Source organism: Sorex fumeus, unplaced genomic scaffold (genome assembly GCF_029834395.1).
Source record: "Sorex fumeus unplaced genomic scaffold, SorFum_2.1 ptg000003l, whole genome shotgun sequence".
Taxonomy (NCBI): domain Eukaryota; kingdom Metazoa; phylum Chordata; class Mammalia; order Eulipotyphla; family Soricidae; genus Sorex; species Sorex fumeus.
Genome location: NW_026606060.1, coordinates 17,918,013 through 17,936,030, shown reverse-complemented (window position 1 = coordinate 17,936,030; position 18,018 = coordinate 17,918,013). Strand labels below are relative to the sequence as shown.

Genomic DNA, 18,018 nt, shown 5'->3' with positions numbered 1-18,018 from the left:
CCTCTGTGCGGCACAGACCCTCACCCCTTGGCGGCCGGGGGCGCCGACTTCAGGGCGGGAGGCAGCCTTGGGCTGGACGCAGAAGACGCCGGCCGCCGACTCCGTGTGGCCTCCCGCGGGGCGGCTGGGCCGGGCTGGGGGGTTCGCGGCCCGGCCCCACGTGGCCGCCGCGGCCCGGCGCGTCCCGGCCCCGCCCGCAGGCGGCCGCGCGAACTGCAGACGGAGCCGAGCGGCCCCGCACCCGGCGGCCCAGGGCGGGCGCCCGCCGCCTCCCCCGGCGCCGCCGCCAGGAGGATGCGTCCCTGGAGCTGGTTCCTGCTGCCGACCCTGAGCCTCCTGCGCGCGGCTTCCGCCCACTGCGAGCTCAAGCCCCAAGTAAGGCCGGCGGCTGGGGCGCGCGCTCGGACCCCAGCCCGGGCCGGAGCCTGCACTAGCTCCCCTTACCCCCCCAGCACCACCACCACCCCGCGCCCGGCTCGGGCGTCACGAGCGCCCCCGAATCTCGCTCTCCGGCCGCTTGAGGTCCGGGTCCCCCGCGAACCCAAGGGGGTTCGGGCGGATCCCCCCCTGGTGTCGCGGCCAGTTTGGCGGGCACAGATCCGCGCGCATCGAGTACGATCGCGGCGTGGGTGCCTTTGCTCGAGCAACTTCACGCCGCTCTGCAGTCCCCGGGGTTTCCTGCACCGCGCAGCCCTGGGGACGGTAGAAGCGCCCCGCAGCTGCTACACTGGACCAGATCGGATGCTGGGGAGCTGGGGCGAGCTGGGAAGCAGGCGCACTCAGACCTTTTGTGCTGCTGGAGCGCTTTCGCGGGGGAGTGGGTGGGTGGGGTGGGGTGGGGAACACCGCGTCTGACAGCCTACTTCACGCTGCCTTTGGCGGGGTGCATGCCGAGACCCCCGAGACGGCACCGTGCTCCGGCGCGGTGCACCCGGCGCTGTGAGCGCAGAGAGCCCGGCGGTTGGCGCGCGGCTCCCAGGCTGCACGTTCCGGGCGCACGTGCCGCTGGGTCGAATTTCCTGACGCTCCGAAACGTCTGTGATTTTCCGGCGGCGGAAGTTCTTCTGAAATGTGCGCGTTTTCAATCGGTGGGCTCCAGCCTTGGTGCCGGGGAGGGGGTTTTGTGAGTCCTGGCACACCTGGGCGCCTGAGATAAGGTCGGCCCATCTTTGGTGACACCTGCTGACTCCCCGGCCGCGCCCACCTGTGGCTGCTGCTCATTTCACTCATCTGCCGAACCACAGCAAGGAAAGGGCGACCCTTCCTGAGTTGTGTCTTTCCCTGCGCACGGGACGGGGCTGGAAGCCCTCTCGGTTCGGCGAGGCACCGGGCTGTAGATGCACACAGGCTCCCTGGTGCAGTAGGAAAGGGAAATCACTGCAGGGAGAGTTTAAGTTTCAAACTGTAGGGATGGGTGGGCGCTACGTGCTTGTTATACCACAGGTGAAGTTCACCTTTGCTTCACGAAAGCCGCATGTGTGTTGCTTTTGCAAAAGTTTATTATTACCAACTTGTAATTCTATTAAGAGGAGAGAATCTTGACAAGGGGTCTGTTAATCTCATCTCCTGGAATTTGTTTCTATGGGTCTTTATCCGTTCCTCTGAGCCTTTTGGTTTCAGGACCCTTCTTACGGGCTACTGAAGTATTGAGGCTTTCAAGAGACTTTTTAAATATGAAGATCAGTGGAAGTGTTAGTAAGGCACAGGAATGGACATGTGCCACTTAACAGTCAGGATGATGATGTTTATCACAACTCGGTAGTCTTTGAACAACTTTATTTGTATATTGGTAGAGAATGAGAATGAATGAGAAAAATCTTAGTATTATGAATTTTTTTTTTTGGAGACTACATTGAGCGATAGCACAGCGGTAGGGCGTTCGCCTTACAAGCGGCCAACATGGCCGACCCGAGTTCGATTCCTCCGCCCCTCTCGGAGAGTCCGGCAAGCTACCGAGAGTATTCGATATGCCAAACACAGTAACAACAAAGTCTCCAATGGAGACGTTACTGGGCCCGCTCGAGCAAATCGACGATCAACGGGAGGGCCTTTACCTTTACCTTTACCTTACATTGATAGTGCTCAGGTTGATAGTGCTACATTGGTAGTACATTGTGTGCATGGCAAACACCTTAACCTACTATCTCTCTGGGCTCCTATGGAAACACACACACACACATATGTATATATGCGCTCGGTTCCACTGAGTGTGCTTCCAGCCCTGTCAGGGTATATCTATATCTATATATGTTTATATATGTATGTATATGTATATTATAATATGTGTGTGTCTGTGTGTGTATATATATTTATACTCTTCATTTCCTGGCATTTCATGGACCACACAACCATCAAAACAGGAAAAGCTCCCCTACAGCTGCTTGACTGAAACCACCTAGATTCAATGCCTGGGTTAGACGGACCTGGGGGAGCTGAAGTGAGCTGGAAAACAGGAAATATAGATATACACACACACATATATATTTTTTTGCTACACCCAGGCATGCTCAGGGTTTACTTCTGGGCCGGCACTCAGGAATCACTCCTACTGGGCTCTGGGGACCATATGGGATGCTGGGGATTGAATCCAGGTCAGCTGTGTGCAAGGCAAGCACCTTACCCACTGCATTATCTCTCCAGTCCCCTGAAGATAATTTTGGGAGTGTTTGGGGGACACCCACGAGGCCCCTGGGCCTGCTAAACGTGGCTGTTTTCTGTTATAAGGGCCAGGTGGTCTTGCCTGCCAAAGTCAGGGGAGATGTATGGTTGACCCACGTGCTGTGTCCGGCTCTGGGGGTGGGTCTCTCTGCCGGGGTTGGGTTGTTGAAACTCCAGAGTGAAGCCTCCAGCACAGGCCCGTGCAGCAGCCGCCTCAAGTGCCCGGGAACTTAAGCGCTGGTTGGTTTTCAGTTCTGTTAATCATTAGAGAGATCTGCGCTGAAGCGGTGCCTGAGTGCTGAGAGGTGGAGCCTCTCTCCTATCAATGCGCGAGCCCCTGAGCAGCCGGCCGGACTCTGGCCTGTGATTTTTCACCCCTTGTTCTTTTCCTCAGATAAAATAGCCCCAGTCATTCCCTCACAGCCCTCTGATTTTGAGTTGAGTCCAGTGCTTCTCAGTTCCACCCTTGATTACCTTAAGTGTATTGCATTAAGCCCCTCCCCCCTCCCCTGATTTATTTTCTCAGTAGCACTTAAGCACTATCTGATGGGAAAAAAAAAAAGTCTGTTTCTTGTCCCCTAGTCCACCCACCCTTACTCTGTGTGATCTTTACAAGGGTAAGGCTTTCTGTTTGCTTTCTATGCCGCAGCCTCCCCAATGCACAGCTATAGCAGATGCTCAATAAATATTTTTTGAACAAAAAGGGAAAACTAAGTCAACTTACCGAAGTAGAATTCTTTGTTGTTTGTTTATTTGTTTTTTGTTTTTGGGGCAAACCTGGCTGTGCTCAGGGCTTACTCCTGGCTCTGAGTTTAGGGATCATTCGTGATAGGGTTCAGGGGACCATGTAGGATGCCGGCTTGGCCACGTGCGAGGCAAGCACCCTACCCACTGTACTAAACTCTGGCCCTACTGATCTGCCAAGTAGCACTCTGGGAGGCTTGCATTTATCACAGCTCCAGGGTGCCTGCAAGAGAGAAAAGGAGAGGGCAGCAGCTTAGAGATTTTAGCCCCAATTGCTTAGATTGTTATTGTACCTCTCTGTTTTATTGTATGATTGCACAGGTATCCCCTGACTGTGTGGCAGTTATCTGTGTGTTTCACTGTTTGTGACTGTCTTTATCCCACTGTTTCACTGTGACTGTGTCTTTATCCCAGTGTTTCACTATCTGTGACTATGTCTTTTTCTTTTAATGCTGCCTGCAGCAAGATTTATTTAGTTCTCAGTTTTGGGGCCACATCTGGTGGTGGTCAGGGCTTACTCCTGGCTCTGTGCTGAGGGATCAGTCCTTTTCGGGTTTGAGGGATGGTATGTGGTGCTAGGGATCAAACCAGGGTTGGGTGTGTGCAGGAAGCATCTTACCCACTGTGCTATCTTTCTGGCCCCTCGCCATAAGGTTGAGGTAGGCTTACTAGTATCACCCCCCACCCCCCGCCCCTGGCTTTTCTTTAATCATGGTGATGTTTAAGTTTCAGCTTTGCAACCATACTCCCCCCGGAACCCAAAGACTTTGGTTTCCCGGAAGCTGCCCGGCGGGTCATGTTTCGGAGAGCCCGGCAAGCTACCGAGAGTATTTGATATGCCAGACACAGTAACAACAAAGTCTCCAATGGAGACGTTACTGGGCCCGCTCGAGCAAATCGACGATCAACGGGAGGGCCTTTACCTTTACCTTTACCTATGGTGATGTTAACATGATCTCCCCTCACAGCTCATGCTGCTTGCAGGTACAGTGAAATGAGGTTGTTTATAGTGAAACGAGGGGAGCAGGTTTGTGCGATGTTTTCTTTTCCTGTTCTTTTCAGTTTTTTAGGGACCAACAGCCCTGAACTTGAGGGTGTCTGTGTGGGGTTGTAGTCACACCCTTATGATCAGTGGCAGCCCAGCAGTGCGCACAGGTGAGGCTTGCCCTCACCTGGAGCCGATACTACTCGCATGTTTCCTCTTCATGGCCTGGCTGGTGCGGAGTCTCAGTGGTGGGGTGCAGGTTTGCTGGGGGATAGTGGGAAGCAGGGTGTTCCATTCCTTCAAAACAACACTTCATTTATTACAAAAGCTCTACAAGATGAGGGCCACTTCTTTCAAAATATTGCTGAAGTCTGTGTGGACACATCCTCCCACACAGGGCATTTTGCCAAGAGAGAATGGGGAGCGGGGGAATAGGGACCACTTGAGGGTTTTAAACTGTGAATGTAAATTGGTTGGCAGGTTACTGGGGCTTAGGAATGGGAACATGGCTGACCAGAGTCTTTCTAGATTCAGGTAGTCCTCCTGAGTGCACTATTTGTTTGTTTTGTTTCTTCTGTTTCTCACTTGTTTTTTGGAAGCAAAATAGTTTTTTTTTTCTTTTTCTTTTTGGGTCACACCCAGCGATGCTCAGGGGTTACTCCTGGCTCTGCACTCAGGAATTACTCCTGGCAGTGCTCGGGGGACCGTATAGGAAGCCGGGGATCGAACCTGAGTCGGCCGTATGCAAGGCAAATGCCCTACCCACTGTACTATCGCTCCAGTCTGCAAAATAGTTTTTATTGAACAAAACTGACTTAAATATGAGGGGCGAGAAAGAGAGGAAATACTGCTCAAGAGAGAGCATGGACTTCTCTAGAGTGGTAAAGAGCTGAAGAGATTCAGAGATAAGCAAGTGAGATGCAGAGCAAAGACGGGCTTGAAGAGCTTGAGTGCACCGAGTTCTAATGGAAAAAGAGATTCTGGATCCCAAGTAAAGGGTGTTGCATGTTAAGGTGACTGACGAGGTGTTTAGAGGTCACTCAGTGCTATGGTCCAGGGCTGGAGCACATACCTGGCATGTGGGCGGCCTGGGTTTGCTCCCTGACACCTCAAGGATCTCTAAGCACTGCTGGCAATGGCCCTGAGCACTGAGCTTGAAGTAATCCCTGAGCAACACAAGGTGTAGCCCAAAAAATCACCCTCCTCCCCCCATAAAAAGTAAAAACCAAACCAAACCCACACCAACATCAGGGCTCAGGACCCAGCATGCCTGGCATACGAACTTGGGTAATGTAATAAAGGTGTAATTTTTTTTTTCTTTTTGGGTCACACCCAGCAATGCACAAGGGTTACTCCTGACTCTGCACTCAGGAGTTACTCCTGGCTGTGCTCAGGGGACCACATGGGATTCTGGGAATCGAGCCCGGGTCGGCCACGTGTAAGGCAAATGCCCTACCCGCTGTACTATCTCTCCAGCCCCAAGGTGTCATTTTTTTTAATGGCTTATTTAGTTGTGTATCTTCCTGTTTCTCTCATTCCATGACCTTCATGGGTTCTGGGCAGACCTTCAACTTCCACTATCACACCAAAGCAGTTCTTACCCAAAGAAATTGAGGATCTGAAAACTGATGTCTGAATGGAGTCACATTCTGATCATTTTTCATTTTCTTCTCCTAGGATCACTTGCTTTGATTGACTTTCAGCTAGACCCCCCTCCCCCGCCCCCGCCCCATTCTGCGGGGTTAGGAATCTAAGCGAGGGCCTTGTACATGCAGAGCAAATGCTTGACTGCTTGAACCATCTCCCCAGCCCCTTGCTTCCTACTCTTCTGATTTTCCCAACAATCTATCTGAATAATTGTCTTCCTGGTTACTCATTTTTCTCTTTGATTTTGCAAGAGTAGACATTTCTGGGCCTTATTCTCCTGTTTACACTCAGTCCCTGGGAGATCATACCCAGTGCAGAGTTCAGGTACATCCTAAGTGGTGACAGTACTCTAGCCCAAGCTTCTCCAGCATCCCAGACTCACACCTCCACTCACCAGGTTTCATCCTGGCCATAAACCAACTTTTGACCTTTCCCTTTAATCCTCTTCCACCCTGTCTTCTTTATCTCCATAAATGACAAATTCTCCCTGTTAAACAGAATTCATGTTAAATTCAACAGGAATTCATCAGAAGAAGTCAGTGCTCTACTTGGTTCAGTTCTCATACTCATAAAAAGTGTCCTTTGTGGGGGTATGGTGCCACCAGCAGGTCAATCTGTACCTGTGAGGCGAGTGCATCTATAGCCTGATGGCACCTTCAGACTTCCAGATACCCCAAAATTGCTGTTGTGCCTTTGGCCATACCCCCAAAACTTGGGGCAAAGTTTACCAAGAAAGTAAACGGCCAAAAGTTAGGTATGTGGGAGACACACCCACAAACCACCTCCGGCTCAGCTATATAATTGGAGACATGGCCTCTCTGGTTCCTGATTGAACTGCTTAATGGCCATGATCCCAGAGACTCAGAAACAAATCTCAAAACCCAGCGGCTTTTGGCAGAAATGCGTCTGGTCCCTGCAGTAGGTTACTGGTGCTGGGCCAACCCAGGTGGGAATAGGTTTTGTGCCTTGGCCTGTTCCCCCCGGCGACCCAGTGGCCGCTATCCTTCAGAGGCCACTGGACAGTCAGGTTTGGGCCCCCAGTGATGAGACACGCAGGGCCTCACGGGATGGGGGTGGAGCCGGTCCTGTCCTCCCCACCCCAACGAGACCCCAAGTCATCGCCCATGAACGGCCTCTCTGGCTCCTGATCAAGCTGCTTAATGGCCTTGATCCCAGAGACCCAGAAACAAATCTTGAAACTCAGTGGCTTTTGGCAGAAATGTGTCTGGACCCCGCAGTAGGTTACTGTTGCCGGGCCACCCCAGGGGGGAAAGGGTGTTGTCCCTCCACTTGATCCCCCCTTGGCGTCTCAGTGGCCGTCATCCTCCAGAGGCTATTGGACAGTCAGGCTTCGGCCCACAGTGATGAAACTTGTTGGGCCTCACAGGATGGGGGTGGAGCCGGTCCTGGTCTCCCCGTCCCAACAAGACCCCAAGTCATCGCCCATGAATGGCCTCTCTGGCTCCTGTTCAAGCTGCTCAACGGCCATAATTCAAGAGACTCAGGAGCAAGTCTCGAAACCCAGTGGCTTTTGGCAGAAATCCCTACAGATTTAAGTGTTAAAATTTCGGAATTTCAAAATCACATGGCCCTACTGCAGCCACGCGACATCATATGTTATTCATAACCAGCAATAGAACACAAATTGTCTACTGTTACCTTTTCAGCAGATCTGAGTGTTGGGGTAAAATCTCAAATAATAATGGTGGGTCTGGTGTCGAAATATTGAATGTGATCAAAGTAGAGAGAGAGTAATGTGGAAATCATCTGCCCCACAGGTAGGGGTGAGGGTGTGGGATGGGGGTATACTAGGGTTTTTGGTGGTGGAGAATGGGCACTGGTGAAGGTACAGGTGTTTCATTGTATGACTGAAACTTAGACCCGAAAGCTTTGTAACTGCTCTCACGGTGATTCAATAAATAAAATTATAAAAAATGAAAAAAAGTGTCCTTTGTAGTGTACTTAGCTCCCTGTTTGTGTTTTTGTGCTTTTGTTGGTGGCCTCACTGTTTAAGAGATGGCCTTTTCATTAGAGTTGAAGTGTGATCCAGTATCCTTTAGTATCAGAGCCTATGATATGCCTTATGGAGAAAAGTTATTTGATAAGCTCATTCAGACATGAGTTTGAGTGTTGTTAACTGTGAATTCAACATGAATGAATCACCAATTTTTTTTGAGTCACACCCAGAGATGCATAGAGGTTACTCCTGGTTCATGCAATCAGGAATTACTCTTGGCTGTGCTCGGGGGACCATATGGGATGCTGGGAATTGAACCTGGGAAGGCCACATGCAAGGCAAACTCCCTACCTGCTGTGCTATCACTCCAGCACCACCAAAATGTTTTAAGTAAGGGACATTTCAATAGAAACATTTTACATGAAGTAAGAGTATGCATTGCTTGTTGGCAAATAAAAACCCCCATGGTGACCAGAAACTCAAAGTTGTATTTCCCCTAGAAACAATGGTTCAGTATTTGGTAATTCCTTGGTCATAGTGACCCTATTACTGTAATTATGATAAATAATGAGACTTGATTATATTTTTGTTTTTGTGTCACAGCTGGCTGTGCTCAGAGACTGCTCCTGGCTTTGTGCTCAGGGATTATTCCCAGTGGTGGTCAGAGCACCATATGGGATCTAGGGAATTGAACTCAGGTCAGCTGCATGAAAAATGAACACCTTATCCACTGCACAATCTCTCCAGCCTGAGAACTGATTATAAATGGAAATGTCACAATCCAGGGAAGAGTGTTATTTAAAAGGCAACTGAATTCAAGTTTTTTGTAAAGGAAATGTGTTCCAAGGCTTCTTTCCTGTAAATCTGGATGTTCACATTTCTGGGTTTCTTCATGCGTGATTTACTCCACTTGAATTCAGTGAAGCTTGTCCAGTGTAATTCTCTGAACAGTGTCTCTTTTGGGGTGTCTCTCAACAATACTCAGCCTGATGGTTTTGGGTCTGGTGGTCTGTGCTCATACCTGAGGCTTCAGTGCTATGGGGGGTTTACTAGAGTCAACGTGGCAGTGTGGGGTGGGGTGCATTCTCTGGGCTCAGCACAGTAGTCTCTTAATTGATGGACACTTTATAAATGCCTGCTGTTGAGACGAGAGACACTCAGTGTCAAAGAGGAAACTGGCATCAAGTGGATGTGCAGGACCCCAGCCCTGTGGGGAGAGTCCAGGAAGCACCATTCCATTCTTGGCAGTGGAACCAGGAGTGTTTTCTAAGAAAGAAATGCACAGGATCATCCACAACCGAAACAGATTGGAATGAACTGTGAAATCAGAGGCATCTGAAGACTGTGGTGTCAGCTGCACTGGCAGGTTGGAACCACCAGGGGATCTTTAAAAATATCACTTCTGAAAGATGAAATCAAGCAGTTCACTGCAACCTGGCCAGAACCTGGAGGGGTTGATGTTAAGTGAAGTGAGTGAGAAGAAGACCCATACCAGATATTCTCATTCATCTTCTGTCTAGAGAAACTAAACAAGGGAATAGACAGTAGTGAATGATGACAATTTCTTTCCTTTATTTTATTTATTTATTTATTTTTAATTTTAATGCATTTGCCTTACACGCAGCCAGCCCGGCCAAGCTGGGTTCGATGCTCTGCCCCTCTCGGAGAGCCTGGCAAGCTACTGAGAGTATCTCGCCCGCACGGCAAAGCCAGGCAAGCTACCCATGACGTATCCAATATGCCAAACACAGTAACAACAAGTCTCAAAATGGAGACGTTACTGGACCCACTCGAGCAAATCGATGAACAACAGGAGGACAGTGTTTGTTTTGTTTTAATGTTGGGGTATTGCTATTTTTTTAAATTTTTATTTTATTTTTTAAAAATTTTTATTAGTGAGACACCATGAGGTACAGTTGTAGACTTACAATTTTTCGAAAAATATGGAATGCTTCATGAACTTGCGTGTCATCCTTGCGCAGGGGCCATGCTAATCTTCTCTGTATTGTTCCAATTTTAGTATATGTGCTGCCGAAGTGAGCATGGAGTATTTCTATTTATTCAGCCATTGATTAGTCTGATTGAATTGGGCATGAGCTCCACCTTACTTTTTTTTTCTTTTTATAAATTTATTTATTGAATCACTGTGAGAGCAGTTACAAAGCTTTCGGGTTAATGTCTCGGTCATACAATGATGAAACACCTGTCCCTTCACCAGTGCCCATTTTCGACCACCAAAAACCCCAGTTTACCTCCCATCCCACACTCTCCCCCTACCTGTGGCGCAGATAACTTCCACATTACTCTCTCTCTACTTTGATCACATTCAATATTTTGACGCCAGACCCACCATTATTATTTGGGATTTTTACCCCAACACTCAGATCTACCAAAAGGCAACTATAGACAATTTATTTTCTATTGCTGGTTATGAATAACACATGATGTTGCACGGCTGCAGTAGTGGCCACGCAATTTTGGAATTTTAAAATTTTTACAATTAAATCTGGAGGGATTTCTGCCAAAACCTGCTGGGTTCTGAGATTTGTTCCTGGGTCTCTGGGATCATGGCTGTTAAGCAGCTTGATCAGGGCCAGAGAGGCTGTTTGTGGGCGGTGACCCGGGGTCTCACTGGGGCAGGGAGGAAAGGGCTGGCTCCACCCCCATCCTGTGAGGGCCCCCCAGTGTCTCATCACCATGGGCCCAAACCTGACTGTCCAATGACCTCTGGGGGATGGTGGCCACCAACCTGCTGGGGGAACAGGCCAAGGCACAAAACCTATTTCCACCTGGGGTGGCTCGGCACCGGTAGCCTACTGCGGGGACCTGACGCATTTCTGCTAAAAGCTGCTGGGTTTCGAAATTTGTTTCTGAGTCTCTGGGATCATGGCCGTTAAGCAGCTTGATCAGGAGCCAGAGAGGCTATTCGTTGGCAGCAATCCGGGGTCTCATTGGGCTGGGGAGGAGAGGGCTGGCTCCATCCCCATCCCATGAGTCCCTATGTATCTCGTCACCGCGGGCTCAAACCTGACTGTCCAACGGCCTCTGGAGTATGGTGTCCACCAAGACACCAAGAGGGAGCAGGCGGATGGACAGCACCCTTTTCCCCTGGGGTGGCCCCGCACTGGTAACCTACTGAGGGAACTGGACACATTTCTGCCAAAAGCTGCTGGGTTCCGAGATTTGTTTCTGAGTCTCTGGGATCATGGCCATTAAGCCGTTTGATCAGGAACCAGAAAGGTCTTACCTCCAATTATACAGCTGAGCTGGAGGTGGTTTGTGGATGTGTCTTCCACCTATCTAAATTTTGGCTATTTACTTTCTTGGTAAACTTGGCCCCAAGTTGTTGGGGTCTTGCCAAGGGCACAGTAGCAATTTGGGGGTATCTAGACGTTTAAAGATACCATCAGGCTGCTGATGCACTTGCCTCACAGGTACAGATTGACCTGATGGTAGCACCGTACCCCACTTTTTCTTTATTTTAATGAGTCACTGTGAGATACAGTTAAAGACTTACTAACTTTTGTGGTTACTTTTCAGTCATATAATGTTCGAGTACCCATTCCTCCACCAGTGACCATTTTCTACCACCAATGTTCCCAGTATCCCCCCTGCCACCCCACCCCTTCCCATCTCCTGCCTCTGTGGCAGACACATTCTCTCTTACTCTCTCCTTTTGGGTGTTATGATTTGCAATATAGGTACTAAGCAGCCATCATGTTTGGCCCATAGTCTACTTTCAATACGTGATGACAAATACTTAGCCTTTGATTATAAAACTGATTTTTTTGGGGGGGGCAGGGAGAAGGAAGAGGCAGATTAGAAGTGACATAGGGACAGAGTGGAATGCCTTGGGCACTTTGGTGATGGTAGTGAAGGTACAGTAACTGTGAACATCAACTCATAACCTTATTGTTAAAAAAATCACCTCTGTTCCCACCTGCAGAGCTCCAGAGGTAATTCTGATTCCAGTGTGCAGTCAGGATTGAGGGCCTCTGCCTTTGGGAGTATTGGACTTGGAAATCTAAGAAGCAGAGACCATCAGGTCTGCCCGGGAGGTGACAGATGGGCTCTTCACCTGCCCCTCAGATGTGCCCTTGGAGTCCCTTGGGCATCTCCTGTTCATGTTGTAGAGTTAATTGTTGGAGTGGACATGGACCCTACTCAAGCCTGATGCTTCCTACTGGTCTGTCATCTTCATCGTTGGGTCAGGCGGTAGCAGTGCTCAGGGGTGACAGCTGTTAGTGCCAGGGATTCAACCCAGGGCCTCACTACTTGAACCATATTCCTGACATGGATTTTCAATCATTGTGATGGAAACAGGGGAAAGGATGTTAAATGTGGGCTGAACTGAATATTGCTGTTCCTGGTGGGTGAATGGACCTGGACCCTAAATCCTGTTTTGTTCATTTTTCTCCCAACAATGTGATTTTGCTTTTGAATTCTCTTCTCCTCAGGCTCTGTAGCCTCCTAACATACTTTGACACTGTCTCTTTTCCTTTTAGCAAAGTGAGTTGAATTCTTTCCTATGGACCATTAAGAGAGACCCGCCCTCTTATTTCTTTGGCACCATTCATGTGCCGTACACCCGGGTATGGGACTTCATCCCAGACAACTCCAAGGAGGCTTTTCAACAGAGCAGCATTGTGTACTTCGAGCTGGACCTCACAGACCCCTACACCCTCTCGGCCCTCACCAGCTGTCAGATGCTGCCGCAGGGCGAGAACCTACAGGATGTGCTGCCCAGGGACATCTACTGTCGCCTCAAGCGTCACCTTGAGTACGTCAAGCTCATGATACCCTCCTGGATGACTCCAGACCAACATGGGAAGGGCCTCTACGCTGATTATCTCTTTAATGCCATTGCGGGAAACTGGGAGCGCAAGAGGCCCGTGTGGGTGATGCTCATGGTCAACTCCTTGACTGAAGTGGACATTAAGTCTCGTGGGGTGCCTGTGTTAGACATGTACCTTGCGCAGGAGGCCGAGAGACTGAGGAAACGGACGGGGGCAGTGGAAAAGGTGGAAGAGCAGTGCCATCCTTTGAATGGGCTGAACTTCTCACAGGTAAGGCCCTCCTCTCTCTTTGGGCTCAGTGGCACACGGTTGTGTTGGTGAAGCTACTGAATTACAGTGGAGAAAGTAGGAACACAGTTTATCTAAACCTTGTCCTTGCTCAAGGATGTTAAGAAACAAGTCTCTTGGCTACATTGACTTTTTTCTTTTTGGGTCACACCCGGTGTTGCACAGGGGTTACTCCTGGCTCATGCACTCAGGAATTTCTCCTGGTGGTGCTCGGGGGACCATATGGGATACTGGGAATCAAACCCAGATCTGCTGCGTGCAAGGCAAGCGCCCTACCCACTGTGCTATCACTCCAGCCTTACTACACTGACTTTTGTATAGCATTGTCATCTCAACAGTTAGAATGTATGTGTGTTTATTACTTGAATTCAGGGAGTTTTTTTCTAGAGGATGTGGACCCCATGAATGCCAGACTGACTGATACAGGGTTCAGCCTAGTTTGACTATGCTTTAAGAACACCCATCCCTTTGGGATCATTGTTGTCCCTCTTTAGGACATCCCCACTCCCCCAAGGGCATTCCTTTCCAACATAAGCCGTGCTTTATTGAAGTGTCATTGTTTAATCGTTTTGCTGAAATTTGTTCTTGGTGATGTTCGCATTAGGTGCTGCCAAAGGCCAGTGATAATTTTACAGTGTGAAGTAACTATTCTTGTTTCTTAGATAATCTCAGTAGTGTCCTTTTTGATGTTTGTTAATTTGTAGGACAAAACCCAACTGTTTAGGCCTTTGCAGATCTTCAAATGCATGGGTTGTTATTTAAAAGTGTCAAGCCACAACACCCAAAAGGAGAGAGAGAACACAGGGGATTGCCCTGCCACAGAGACAGGGGGGATGGGGGTATGGGGGTGGGGGGATATTATCCATGGTGGTGGAAAATGGGCACTGGTGGAGGGATGGGTATCTGATCATTGTATAATTGAAACCAAAGCACAAAAAATTGTAAATCTACAACTTTAAAAAAAAATAAAATAAAATAAAGGGAAAAAAAGTGTCAAGAACATTCAGTGGCTTAAAAATAGTATTCACGAGTGAATAGTAAAAATTTTAGAGAATTTATTGTGATATGAAATTCTAAATACTCAGAGATTCAAATATATAATTTATTTGGCATTCTGAGTTTAATTAAGATAAGGAGAGAAAAATAAAATTAGAAACTGAGGTAGCTCATATAAATATATGCTAATAATTTTATAGAAAATGCATTTCTTACTCATTATTTCTTCTAATGTGTTGTGTTCATGTGAGATTAGAGAACAAATATTTTTCTTGAATGAAAAGCAATTGTAAGTCCTGCTGAAAAATTGAAGTATTTCAGCGGACTTAATAAAATACCTCCCTAATCTATATTGTGCATTACTTTAGTTTTACTAACCTTACTTTATTCCCTTAGTTTTGCTTCTATTTTAGGTCAGTCTTTACAGTGTCTTGGGCTGTAATTGCTGATGGCAACTTCTTATAAGGGAGTACTAGAATTAGGATTAACATGAGTACAAGAATGTTAAGTATTTGGTACTTATGTGTAAATAAAATTCTGGTATGTGTTTGAGAATATTTCAGATTGTAGTCCTTAGCCAAAAAACAAAAGGGCCTTGGGTTATGCATGGCTCTGTGTCCTTCCATTTGGAAGGCGAGAGATATTCAAGTATAAATAAATACTATATATTAGAATCTGGGCTGGAGCAATAGCACAGCGGGTAGGGCGTTTGCCTTGCACGCAGCTGACCCCGGTTTGATTCCTCCGCCCCTCTTGGAGAGCCCAGCAAGCTACTGAGAGTATCTCGCCCTCACGGCAAAGCCTGGCAAGCTACCTGTGACATATGAGATATGCCAAAAACAGTAACAATAAGTCTCACAATTTGTTGTGAGATGTTACTGGTGCCTGCTTGAGCAAATTGATGAACAACGGGAGGACAGTGCTACAGTGCTACAATGCTACTGAGTTTAAAATTTTATCACAGTGGTAGGGCGTTTGCCTTACAAGTGGCCAACATGGCCGGCCGACTTGAGTTCGATTTCTCTGCCCCTCTCGGAGAGCCTGGCAAGCTACCGAGAGTATCTCACCTGGATGGCAGGACCTGGCAAGCTACCCTGACATATTCAATATGCCAAACACAGTAACAACAAGTCTCATGATGGAGACGTTACTGGGCCCGCTCGAGCAAATCGATGAACAACAGGAGGACCGTGACCATGACCGTGACCATGACTATTTTATTATTTTTTTGCTTTTTGGGAAATATTTTTTATCACACCCAGTGATGCTTAGGTTTTACTCCTGACTCTGCACTCAGGAATCACTCCTGGCAGTGCTGGGGGACTATATGGGATGCTGGAGGTCGAACCCAGGTCAGTCACGTGCAGGTCCTCCCTGCTGGACTATTGCTCCAGCCCCCAAATTTTATTTTATTATAGTTCATATAACATGGTTTAGATAATATTAAATATTATTTTAAGAATTATGATATTGACATATTTGAGTTATTGTCCCCGCCTCCCCCCGGCCACCCAAGTGCCCTCCACCAGTGTCAGTAACTTACTTACTTACTTCTACAACGGGCTGGAGCGATAGCACAGTGGTAGGGTGTTTGCCTTACAAGTGGCCAACATGGCCGACCCGGGTTCGATTCCTCCGCCCCTCTTGGAGAGCCCAGCAAGCTACCGAGAGTATCTCACCCGCACAGCAGAGCCTGGCAAGCTACCCGTGACGTATTCAATATGCCAAACACAGTAACAACTAGTCTCACGATGGAGATGTTACTGGGCCTGCTCGAGCAAATCAATGAACTTGACTTCTACAACTTACTTCCTCATTCCCCTTCACTTTTCACCTTGCTTTGTGCTTATCTGAGATTTTAATCTAGGCTTAAGAGCTTGTCATTGTTCTGTTCTGTCGTTTCCTTGTTCTGTCTCTTGCTGTACCACAAATTAGTACAATCATCAATATTTCTCTTTCTCCCTCTGACTTACTTTGCTTAACATGGTACCTTCCAATTCCATCCATCTTTCAGCGAACTGCAAGGTAACATCTTTTCTTGCAACTGTGTAGTATTACGTTGTGTATCTGTGCCACAACTTTGATCCATTCATCCCAGTTGGGCTTCTGGCTTGTCACTGTATCCTGACTAAGCACTGGAACAAGCATGTATATTTTTTAAATTTATTTTTATTATTTATTTATTTATTTTAAAATTTTATTTATTTATTTTTTGCTTTTTGGGTCACACCTGGTGATGCTCAGGGGTTACTCCTGGCTCATGCACTCAGGAGTTACTCCTGGCGGTGCTCAGGGAACCATATGCTGGGAATCGAACCTGGGTTGGCCGCATGCAAGACAAATGCCTTACCTGCTGTGCTATCACTCCAGCCCCGAGCATATATACTTTGAATAATTATTTTTGTGTGTTTTTGGATGCTAAGAAGTGGAATTGCTGTGTGATATGGAAGTTCTTAAGTTTTTGAGTAATATTCATACTGTTTTCCATAGAACCGGATAACGTTCCTAGCAACAAAAAAGAACATTCCCTTATTCTTCCCCATCCCTGACCCTCATCTCCACCAAACTTGTTGTTTTCAGACTTTTATTTGACATACACTGCTGTTCTCACTGCGAGATGATATTTAATTGTTCATTTTGATTTGTAATTTTCTGATAAGAAGTAATAAAGAACATCTTTTTATTTGTTTACCAGCTCTCCATATGGTATATTGGCTTTTTTTTTTATTGAATCTCTGTGAGACAGAGCATTACAAAATTGTTCATGATTGCATTTCAGTCATACAATGTTCCTACACCCTATATTGGCTCTTATAGACAAGGGTGTACTAATCATGTACATTTGTCTGGGAGAATTTTCTTGCATATATTTAAAAAAATTTTTATTAGTAAAACACCATGAAGTACAGTTGTAGACTTACAAATTTTTGTCCTTGGGTTTCAGTTACACAATGACCGAGTACCCATCCCTCCACCAGTGTCCATTCTCCACTACCACTAATCCCAGTATCCCTCCCACTCCTCATCCCCCCATCCCACCCTGCCTCTGTGGCAGGGCACTCCCCTCTGTTCTCTCTCTCCTTTTGGGTGCCGTGGTTTGCAAAAGAGGAATTGAGTGGCAATCGTGTTCGGTCTATAGTTTACTTTCAGCATCTTGCATAATTTTTGAAATCCAAAGAGGTAATGTTCTTTTTCAATGACTATTTATTTTTATTTATTTCCTTATTTATTTATTTTCTCTTTTTGTGTCACGCCTGGTGATGCACAGGGGTTACTCCTGGCTCACGCACTCAGGAATTACTCCTGGCAGTGCTCAGGGGACCATATAGGATGCTGGGAATCGAACCCAGTTCAGCCGCATGCAAGGCAAACACTCTCCCCGCTGTGCTATTGCTCCAGCCCTTTTTATTTATTATTAATTAATTATTTTTTTTTGCTTTTTGGGTCACACCCAGCGATGCTCAGGGGTTACTCCTGACTTTGCACTCAGGAATTATTCCTGATGGTGCTTGGGGTACCATATGAGATGCCGGGGATCGAACCTGGGTTGACTGCGTGCAAGACAAATGCCCTACCCACTGTACTATCACTCCGGCCCTTCAATGACTTTATTTAATGTAATCTTGTTTTTTTTTTTTGTTTGTTTTTGGAACACATCCAGTAATGGTCAGGGCTTGCTCTTGGCAGTGGTCAGGCATCACTTCTGGCAGTGCTCAGGGTACCATATGGGATGCCAAGGATCAAATGTATATTAGCCTCATGCAAGGCAAATAAGTTATGCGCTGTACTATTCCCTGGCTCCTAATGTAATCATTTTGGAAGAGAAAGGTACCTTAGTTTAAAGGCTCATTATTTTTGATCTTGCAGGTTTCACAGAGATGTTATTTGCAAACTAAATTTCTATTAAGAAATTCACCTTTATTGTGATGTCTTAACATTCATTAGAT

General features: G+C 47.3%; 1 protein-coding gene and 1 non-coding gene across 3 annotated transcripts in view; one reads left to right on the top strand and one right to left on the bottom strand.

Annotated features, from left to right (window-relative positions):
• Window positions 1-238: 238 nt before the first annotated feature.
• The window catches only part of TRABD2A (TraB domain containing 2A), a 48,241-nt gene continuing 30,461 nt past the window's right edge, over window positions 239-18,018 (top strand). For both annotated transcript variants that reach the window (XM_056117806.1, XM_056117798.1), the window contains exons 1-2: window positions 239-375; window positions 12,497-13,057. In XM_056117806.1, the coding sequence (XP_055973781.1) occupies window positions 295-375; window positions 12,497-13,057 (642 nt within the window). In that variant the 5' untranslated portion in view covers window positions 239-294. The remainder of the gene's footprint in view (window positions 376-12,496; window positions 13,058-18,018) is intronic.
• Window positions 9,929-10,035, bottom strand: LOC130029602 (U6 spliceosomal RNA). The gene has a single exon (XR_008793377.1). It is a non-coding gene; the product is annotated as a U6 spliceosomal RNA (small nuclear RNA).